The sequence below is a fragment of the Pinus tabuliformis genome, chromosome 8 (genome assembly GCF_031772625.1).
Source record: "Pinus tabuliformis cultivar Carrire ecotype Pingquan chromosome 8, CPIR1, whole genome shotgun sequence".
NCBI lineage: Eukaryota > Viridiplantae > Streptophyta > Pinopsida > Pinales > Pinaceae > Pinus > Pinus tabuliformis.
Window position 1 is genome coordinate 1,155,614,021 of NC_142294.1, and position 11,128 is coordinate 1,155,625,148.

At 34.2% G+C, this 11,128-nt stretch overlaps 1 protein-coding gene across 1 annotated transcript; it reads left to right on the plus strand.

The window, feature by feature from the left end:
• Window positions 1–144: 144 nt before the first annotated feature.
• Window positions 145–3,777, plus strand: LOC149239436 (laccase-4-like). The gene is made up of 6 exons (XM_089367143.1): window positions 145–310; window positions 430–581; window positions 1,346–1,590; window positions 1,724–1,849; window positions 2,015–2,977; window positions 3,209–3,777. Exons 1-6 carry the CDS (start codon window positions 188–190, stop codon window positions 3,337–3,339), a joined length of 1,740 nt encoding a protein of 579 aa, XP_089223269.1. The 5' UTR covers window positions 145–187; the 3' UTR covers window positions 3,340–3,777.
• Window positions 3,778–11,128: the final 7,351 nt, after the last annotated feature.

The window sequence follows — 11,128 nt, forward strand, 5'->3', positions numbered from 1 at the left end:
TGGTCTGTTTTCTTATTTTCTACTCCATGGAATCAACACCAAATTGTACCCCACTTCTAGAAGCATTCTCTGCGGGCCTGAATACGAATGATGGGTGTATATATATGAATATATACACTAAAGCTTCCCAGTTGATCTCAGCAATCTCAGCTATATTTTCATAGTTTATAAAATTTTGTGATCGAAGATGTTGCTCTGCGCTTGCCCAGGTGTGAAGTGCTGGTTAATTGTCATCCTGCTAATGGTGATTCAGTACCTGGATATAGCAGCAGGAAAGCATGAGTCTACAACCAGGCATTACAAGTTCAACGTAATAATTATAAAGTATTCATACTGCAAAATAATATATATATATATATAGCTAGCTTTGGAGTTAATGGCGTGTTTGTTTTTATTGACCTAGTTTTAATGGTACTGCGTTGCATTCAGGTGAGGCTAAAGAACGTGACACGTCTTTGCCACTCAAAACGTTTGATTACAGTCAATGGACGGTATCCAGGACCAACGATTTTTGCTCGCGAGGGAGATCGGGTCATTATAAAACTTGTAAACCACGTCAAGGACAACGTTACTATTCACTGGTAATTATACCAATTCTATTCTTTCATAGTAATTGCAGGCTGACTGCAGAGCTTTAACGGGATTGCAGTGTCTGGATCTGATGGATATGATCAAATTTAATTGTTTAATTTTGTTTTCGTTTATTTTATTTCAAAATATTTTTAGAATCTGCAGTTTAGATGACAATAGTCTGCATGTAATAATGTGGTTAGGCTATTTGCAGCCAGAACTTAACTGGATTGCATTCCCAAAATTTGATGAACAAGATCAAAATTAATTGTTTTGATCTTGTTTTTGTCAATCTGATTCTAGAATATTCTTAGAATCGTCAATCCACTTAAACATATTCTCCATGCAGCAATACAAATACAATCCACTGAATAGTAGTATTAAGTATTCATTATATCTTGCATACAACAATGTGCTTAGGTTTTTGCAGTTTTTAACTTAACTTGATTGCTTCTCAGAATTCGATAAACAAGATCAAAATCAATTGTTTAATATTGTTATTATCTATCAAATTTTAAAATATTTTTAAAATCTACAATCAATATATAAAATAATCAAATAATCTTTATGAATAATGTAAATACAGTGTACTAAATAATCGTAGCCTTATATTAAATAGTAGTATTGAGTATTGGCAATCATAGTCTATTAAATAGTAGCATTCAGTATTGGTTGATTAATTGTAGACAACATATTGCTATTGGAAATCATAGTCCATTAAATAGTATCATTCAATATTGGTTGATTAATTGAAGAGAGCGTATGTCTTTTTCAGGCATGGGGTCCGACAGCTGAGATCTGGATGGGCTGATGGTCCTGGTTATGTCACCCAATGTCCAATTCAAACAGGAAAGAGTTACGTCTATAACTTCACAATCACAGGGCAGAGAGGAACTCTATGGTGGCACGCACACATATCTTGGTTAAGAGTTAGTGTATATGGGGCCATCATCATATATCCTAAGCTACACGTTCCCTATCCATTTCCCAAGCCACACAAAGAAGTCCCCGTCCTTCTCGGTAACATTACTTTTAAGTCCTTTCCAATACTTTTATGAATGATATGTACCTTGTGACTATGGTCCAAGGGCTAATCTTATGAATGATATGGACCTTGTAACTGTGGGCCAAGGGCTAATCTTTGCTGTTGCAGGAGAATGGTGGAATGCAAATACTGAGAAAGTTATCCAGCAGGCTCTTCAAACAGGAGGTGGTCCAAATGTATCCGATGCCTACACTATAAATGGACTTCCTGGACCACTTTATAACTGCTCCAATGGTAATGGAAATTGTGCTCACATCTATATAAGTTCTGTAAAAAAGAGGATTAAGTATGAATGTGTTTACATGAGGGTTAATGACTAATATGTTACATGATTTTTTCATATATTGCATAGAAATGAGGATGGCACTCACTAAATGATTTCCTGACCAAACATTACAGAGACATTTGTTTTGAAAGTGCATCCTGGAGAGACATATCTTCTTCGTATCATCAATGCTGCACTCAATGATGAACTCTTCCTTGCCATTGCAAATCACAGTTTAACAGTTGTGGAGGTGGATGCAGTGTATGTCAAGCCTTTCCGGACAGATATTCTTCTTATAACCCCAGGGCAGACTACCAATGTTTTACTTACTGCTAATGCTACTGGTGGAGGAAATAAACAATTTGTCATAGCTGCTAGTCCTTTAGTTACAGGTTCAGGGACATTTGATAATTCCACTGTTGCAGGTATTGTGAGTTATAATTCTCATAAGTTTAAAAATTCTTCCACCATTATTCTACCAAAACTCCCATCCTTCAATGATACAAATTTTGCAGCCAATTTCAGTGCCAAACTTAAAAGTTTGGCAAACTCACAATTCCCAGCATTGCTTCCTCAAAAGGTGGACAGAAAGTTTCTTTTCACAGTTGGTCTTGGACTGAATCCTTGTCCAGTGGGGGTGGGAAATACCACATGTCAAGGACCCAATGGAACCAAATTCACTGCCTCTGTCAACAACATTTCATTTGTTCTCCCAAGCAAGGCTCTTCTTCAATCTCACTATTTCAACCAGATAAAGGGGGTCTATAAAACCAATTTTCCAGACAATCCTCCATTCCCTTTTAATTACACAGGCACTCCACCCAATAATACAAAACCTATTAATGGAACCAGAGTAAAAGTCCTTCCCTTCAATACTACAGTTCAACTGGTTCTTCAAGACACCAGCATTGCTGGCACAGAAAGCCATCCTTTCCATCTTCATGGTTTCAATTTCTTCGTGGTTGGCCAAGGTGTTGGTAACTACAACGAATCAAAGGATGCACCAAAATTTAACCTCGTTGATCCTGTCGAGAGAAACACTGCAGGAGTTCCCAAAGGAGGTTGGATGGCAATCAGATTCAGGGCTGACAATCCAGGTACGTTTTTTTTGGTAGCTAAGGTAAGTCAATCAACATATATAAATATAATCTCATTTCATTATATATTTAACATTCATCACAGTTTAAATCAAATTGAATATTATTTTTATTTCTCCTGACTTTTAGATTTCGATATATTTTCAAAATCTATGTGTAATGAATATAAAAAAGTGTTTTCATTGATTTCGTTTAATCTTTATTGATATAAAACCCATGGAATGGATGCAGGAGTCTGGTTCATGCACTGTCACTTGGAAATTCACACATCGTGGGGACTGAAAATGGCATGGATTGTGAAGAACGGAAAAGGACCCCTTCAATCGCTCCCTCCTCCTCCTTCTGACCTTCCTCCTTGCTAATCTGATCTCATCACCTTCAATTTTCTTAATGGTCCTCTCATTATCGATGCCATTGGATTTTCGATTCCATATTCGATTCCAGTCAATTGTTGCCAGTAAAAAACGTAAGTGTGACTGAAATAAATGTTTCCGAATAATGGACACAATAAAGCGACTGCGGCCAGCCTCCGGAACAAAGGAAATCAAGCAGGTACCCAGAAAGAAACGAAGATGCCAATCTCTAGCTTATGCAGAGCTTGATCATTCTCTAAGTGGTGCCCGTTATGTATTTTACATGTATATAATGTCAATGTGAGTCAAAGAGTTTGTAATTGTGATAAATTATAGTTTATTACAATTTTTCAGATGGTGAGAGTAATTATGGGGTAATGTATTATTTCCAAAGACATGACGGAATTCAGTACAAAGAGATGGTATAAATGTAGGTGGCGTACCAACTTCTTTGGATAATTACATAACATATATTTGGCTTAGCATTTATGTTTGAATGCACAAAACAAATTTGGTTTTAATAATTTGAAAACCAGAGAAATGAGACACATCAAGAGAGTAACCGCAGTTGATGCAACACATTTGGAAATAAAGAACCGTAAACATGAATATATTGCAATTTGATTTGTGTTTTTAATTTTTTCCTAAATATGGAATAAATAGAAAAATAATATATTTCTTTCTTTCAGATAGAAATATATTAAGTAATAAAACAGAAAAATAATATATTTATATTTTCAAATACAAATATATTAACTAATAAGATAGAATAAAAAATAATAATCAAATTATATGAGAAAATAAATATGGGATATAAAAGATTATTGTAAAATCAAAATAAATAAATAAACAAAAAAAATTGAGATAAAAGATATAGAATAAATATTTTCAATTTAGTTTTATTTATAGTTAACAAATTAGCTTTTATATATGTATATGGTTAATAGTCTTTTATAATACTAAATTGTGAATATTTATTATTTTTTTCTAAATGTAAAACTATTAAATAAATTGAAAAATATTTTGTCAAAAAATATATAAATTACTTGAAATAAATTACTTGAAATAAAATAAAAACAATTTCATTAACTTAATGTTGGATGTGAAAAGTTATTGTAATACATGTTTTTTTCATTCCTATGTAATTATTGAATTAAAATTAAAATTATATATATAGAAAGACTTAAAAAATAAAACTATATATAAAAAGAAAAGAAAAAGACTCACTAACATACAAATAATAAAAAAAATATACAAATTTTAATTTAATAATACCATAAACACAAATTTTAACATTATCGAACAACATTAATCCCACATAATGAATTAAAAATTAAACAATTCTAAACATCAATATTTATTTATAACCTTACTCACTTGAAAGGGTATAGGATTCCCAATGCTCTTACGATAGTGTACTTAAACTTACTTCAAAAAGTTTCCAATGTTGTCACCACAATAACTTTACATGCATCAACCCTATATTTCCCTGACTTCATGGATTGTGTGCACTATAAAATATTAGATGTTACCTCAAAAATTTGTTATTGTAGTTGCACAACATCTTTTCAAAATTTAGATTGAAGTAGGTCGACACGTTGATAGTAGTTCCTGACCTATAAAGTGCAAATACCAATATATATTTTCAAAACGTGAGGTGTTATTCTTAAAAAAAAAAAAAAACACCACTACTGAATAACTTCTCTTCAATAATATCAAAGTTATATATGACTCCATGCTTTGAGAAAATGGAAGTTAATTAATATAATGAAGAATAACTTCTCTTCAATAATATCAAAGTTAAATATGACTCTATGCTTTGAGAAAATGGAATTTAATTAATATAATAAAGAAGTGTGTTTAGTTTATATGGAAGATTTAACTTTATATGAATTTAGAGAAAAAAATTATATGTAAAACAAAGTTTTCGTTGATTTTTTTTCATAGTCCTCTTGATATCGAGAGGATATATATATTTTTTCCCTCATGAAAGAATTTTGTTGATCACAAAAAGCAACTTGAATATAGATATTTTTTCATACAATTTTTTTTCCAATCCAAGGGTGAAAAACCCTAGGCTTTCATTTGATTGGGAAGCCAACGGCTCCTGTTATCAATGTTTGAGAAAATATATAGGTAAATATCCTCATTGACTAGTATTGAAAAAAGCCAATATATAAAAAAGTGTAAACCATATTTATTCAAAGAAACTATTATGCATATTGAAAAGGATATAATTTTTTTAGTTGTTTTATTAGGTTGGATTTCTCTTCCGTGTGATGTCGCATTCAGATTTCGAGTGATATTGCATTTAGGTTTGGATAGATGATAAGTGTTTGAAATTGATCTTTCCAATTATAGCATTAAAAAATGATTAATTCTAAGCTTATAATATATATTATGTCTCTAAAGTTAGGGAGATAGTATTTGTTTTGTCAGTTTTTAAGATCATTATTGAGAGAGGCAGGTGAGGTGAATAAGTAGTGATAACACTTATAAATTTTTTATTATTATTTTTTAAAATCAATAAATAATTGTGCATGTCATAACATTAGTAAATAGGAATATAACTGTAAAATAAAATCAACACACGAAATCCATGATAAATATCAGTACAAGCATGCACAAGGGGACACATATATTTTTGGTAGAAACTTTGAAGGGACAAAAACCACCATGTTATTGTTGCGCTACTATGAATCTTTTATTTTTCAAATCAATGTTACACATGCAAAAGGGGACACACATATTTTTGGTGGAAACTTTGAAGGGACAAAAACCACCATGTTATTGTTGCGCTGTTATGAATCTTTTATTTTTGAAATCAATGTTACATTTTTTAGTTGGCCACCACGAGCAAGGAGCCACTATGCCCATAATGGTTTAGCTGGTCACTACCCCTCTCTTGGCAAGCCACCACTTGTCACAAGTCGTGACCTCCTCAAACTCTTTATTGTCACTTTTCAAAATATTTAACACTGGGCCCCAATCACCAAAGCAGCTCCCTCTGCATCACAATCTTGACAAATCAACAACAACATATCTCCATAGCAAGTCTTCTCTCGATCAAACAAATCCTCTGCAGCTTCACCTCAATCCTGGATATTACTACTTGCATACAACACTTTGATCCATGCTCTTCATTTCCTGGAAAACAATCTCTAGTTTACTTATGATATTCAATAAGCTACTACAACCACATTACTTCTCTCTCAATGCCTTGCAATGGCTCACTCTCTCAATACATCCAACTAACTTCTCCTATAGAGAATCTTACATAAATATTTCTCCGAAGCAATTAAAGCAAATCCTTTGCAACTACACCTCAATCGTGGATATTACTATTTGCATACAACACTTTGATCAAACAACAACATATCTCCATAGCAAGTCTTATCTCGATCAAAGAAATCCTCTGCAACTTCACCTCAATCCTAGATATTACTACTTGCATACAACACTTCGATACGTGCTCTTCATTTCGTGGAAAACAATCTCTGGTTTACTTATGATATTCAATAAGCTACTACAACCACATTACTTCTCTCTCAATGCCTTGCAATGGCTCACTCTCTCAATACATCCAACTAACTTCTCCTATAGAGAATCTTCTCACATAAATAATTCTCCGAAGCAATTAAAGCAATAAATACACAGGAGTACTATAGTATACTTAGGGGTGGATAATACAGGGTACCTAAGGGTGTACCCAAGGGCATGATGAGATGTAAAAATGGGACCACAATTAGTTAGGTTAGTAAATAAATCTCATAAGTGGTTAACCACATTAATGATGATTGTAAGTGGTTGGCCCTCATTATATAGGGACCACGAATAGTTAGTTTAATTAAGGATGATGAATAAATATGCCATAGTTAATAAATAAAGTGGTTAACCTATATTATGGAAGGGACCATAAGTACTTAGGAAATAATGTGATATAAAGAAAATAAGCCCCTGGTATTGGATGTATGGTATTGAGAGCTCATGGTATTACCCATGGTATTGTATGTATGCAACCTATATAGAGGCTAGAGACTCTTCATTTGATGAAAAAATCCATGCAATATAGTTAATAAAGGCAAAATAATAACCAAGGTCATGGGACACATTATCCAAGTTGAATGTTGGGTAAAAACATAGTGATGGAGATCACATGTGATTAATTAGTGCCTATGAAAATTCGCAAAGGCAATGACAAAGAATTTGAAAAGGAAAAGAGACATTAATTAACATTTTATTTATGAAAATAATGGAAAATAGTAGAAAAGGAAGGTGAAAGGTCACAAGTTGCATGTGAGGATGAAAATGAAGAAAAATAATGGAAAATGAAGAAAATAGAGGCCATTAATAAAAAGGATTATGAGGATCAATACACAACTTTTGTTAGTGCAAGCTTTTTGTCAGTTTTAGCTTGGAGCTCTCTCTTCTATTCCCTCTTTATCATACCCTTGGACAGTTAGAGTTTTCCTAGAGAACCCTTAGAGGAGTGTGGTATACTTGGTATTTGGAGAAAGAAGGAAAATGAAAAGTAGGAAAGCAAAACAAGACATCGAGATCAAAAACTACAATGGGTTTTGCTTGCAAGTATTGAGTTGTATGTATGATTTCCTTTTAGTTTTGGAATCCATGGCACATGCATGCAGTTTCTTGGTTATGATATGTCATGGGCATGGAGGATTTCTTGGATTGAGTGTGGTTTTTCCTAGCCTTGCCATTTCCTGGATAGCCATGGCGTTGTGGGTTTTATCTTTATTTTATGGTTGGTGATCATGTTCCTTTGACTGTGGGTGGAGTTATTAGTTCCTCGAGCCTTGGTTGGACAAACACTTTGGATGTCATGTAACAACTTGGGTTGAGTCACTAGTCCTAGAAGCCTTCATTGGACAAATGCACTGGATCCCTTGGTGGGTTCAGTTACTAGTCTTAGAAGCCCTAGTTGGAAAAAAGCTCTAGATCCCGATAATAGATGTGGGTTGGGTTACTAGTCCTTGAAGCCTTGGTTGGAACAAATGGCTGGAGCCCTAGACAACTTGTGTAGAGACTAATCTGATGATGGTTAGTGATATCCGACCTTGAGGTGAAATCACTGGTTGAGGGTTTTGGCCTCTGGAAGCCTTAGTTTGGTTTTATCTGAGTTATTTCATGAGATCCCACATTCATGCTTGGAATATGGTGTGGGGGTGATTAGATGAAAGAGAGATTTGGTTTAGGCCAATCTATTGTTGAGTGGTACATGGAAGTCCTTGACTTGGTTGGATTTGTATATGTTAATAAGAGCTCCTTTCCTTTGGTATTTTCATGAGTAAATGTGCTTGTTATTATGTGGCTTTAGTAATTGTTTCATCATTGATATAAATATGGTTATTTGCTAGTTATGAACATGTTTTATAATAATCTTTATTTATGGCTCTAATCGTATTTTGGTTAGTAAATGAAATAATAATGAATCAATGACCTAATAGATAACAATGCTGCTATTGGGAGGAGATATCAATTCTCCTTGATGATTCTCATATAAGTATGAGATCCCTATATTCAGATTTGTTGTTATGCCCTGTAGATTTCATGTTTACAATATGTTTGAAGAAATGCTTGTCATGGCTAGTAGGGGTCAAATTAAGTCCTTGGTCAAGTGTTTGCATCAGTAACCGTGTTTCAGTGTTAATCATCTTTCTTGGAAGTTTCATGATGTTTTGGGCAGTGGCCTAAGCCTTGGCCCTAAAAATGTGACACAAAATTCGGGATCACTGGCACAAAACTACTTAAAAAAGGCCACAGTCACATGCATTCCTTGCTATGGGAGTGACTAGAGAGTCTCAGTCGCATGCATGGATTTTTATGGGAGAGACTAGAGGGTCTTAGTCGCATGCATGGATTTCTATGGGAGCAACTGGGGATCTAGCTCAGCAAAAAATCAAGTTGTATCAATGGTTGGGCACCTAGAAGGGTTGATTGCCTCTTGAAGGTTTTGTAGCTCATGAGGAAGGTTAGATTGGTCTTGTCTTGTTTGTTTCACTTCCTTAACTATACTTGGGAAGTTGAATCAAGTCATATTAACTCTTCATCTCATGCTTAAACTAGTGGACCAATTAGCTTCGATAAATGTGGGAGGAGGGTGTTACAGAGTGGTATCAGAGCATGGTTTCATTCTCCTTGGGTGATGTTTATTTTTCATTCTCCTTAGATGAATATGTTGTCATGTGTACATGTCGGTTTCATATGTGTCCTTATGGTTGTGGTCTATGTTCTTGTTTTTTATGCATGGTGACGTTCATGGTTATCGTTGTGGTGTCATGCAGAAGTGATGTCATTCATATTAGTTTTTATATGTATAGTTTATGTATACGTGTCATACATATGTTGGTTATGCATGCATGGTACATAGTTGGTGTTGTAGTTGTGGCATAATGCATGGTAACTGGGATGATGATGTCTATATACTGTGATGATTATGATTATATATGTATTATGATAATCTGGTTGATCTTGCAAACATGATATCCTCCCTTCAACTACACTGAGGTATGTTGGTTTTTTTATAATTTGGTTGAGCTGACATGAAATACCTTGCAATAGGAGAAGATCAAAGATGACTAACAAGATGTTAGACTACATCTCACGATATTCTCCCTATAGATCAAGTGTGGAACATGATGAGGGATATTCTCCTAACATAGCAGACACTTTGAGAAGTTTGAAGGTAGAAATAAGTAGTTGAAAAGAAGATAATGACCGAATCATTCAATCACAAGAGATACTTGTTAGGGCACATGAGAAATAAGCGTAAGTCAATGCAGTGATTCTTCAGAGCTTGTCAAACTTGCAGATACAATGATCACCTATTATCAGTGATGGGAAAGATGATAGGACTAATGGAGCATATTGTAGTAGGTCACATGTGGGCCACAGGTTGGAGAGAGTTGACACAGTTAGAGATGGAATATTCTTGGATACACTTGATAGATGAGGAAGTGGACTTAGGATTTATTTTAGTTTTGGTTCTGACAAGTATCATGGTTATCATCGCTATCATCCTTACAGGACGAGTGATAGGGGATATTTTCCAGATGAGTTAAAGAAAGAAAATCCACTTACATTCGATTGAGAAATGAAGAAGTCACAGGATGTAGAAGCTTGGTTGCTTGGGATGAATAAGTTCTTCAGATTACATGATTACTCTGAGAACATGAAGGCCATAATAACTACATTCAATCTTGAAGATAAAGCAAATATTTGGTGGGAATATGTAAAGAATGTCAGAGGTATTCATGAAGAGGAGTTAACTTAGAGTGAGGTTGAGAGACTTTTCAGGAAGAAGTATCTACCAGAGAGATACTATGATGATAGAGAAAAATAATTCTATGAGCTAAGGATGGGACCTATGATTGATGAGGAGTACACTAGCATATTCTTGGAGTTATTGAGGTATATGCCTTATCTTAAGGAGGAGAAAATGAATATTCACAGATCCATCAGTGGGTTGTGGATAGCATTCAAAGATAGGATTGGGTTTGATGGGCCTATATCATTGGAGGAAGCCATCAAGAAGCTAAATCATTGTTATGAGCAATCAAATCATAGATATGAGACTAAGTAGGTTTGGAAAGGTAGTGAGAAGAATAAAGGAAAATGGGATAAGAAGCAAATAAGACTTCAAGACATAGGTAACAAACAAAATGCAACATCGCCTAAGAAGTTCAATGCATCTAACAGAGGGTAGGGATCAATCTTAGGAGAAGGATATGGATGATGATAGGAAACCTTTATAGTGTTTGAATTATGGAGGAGATAATTG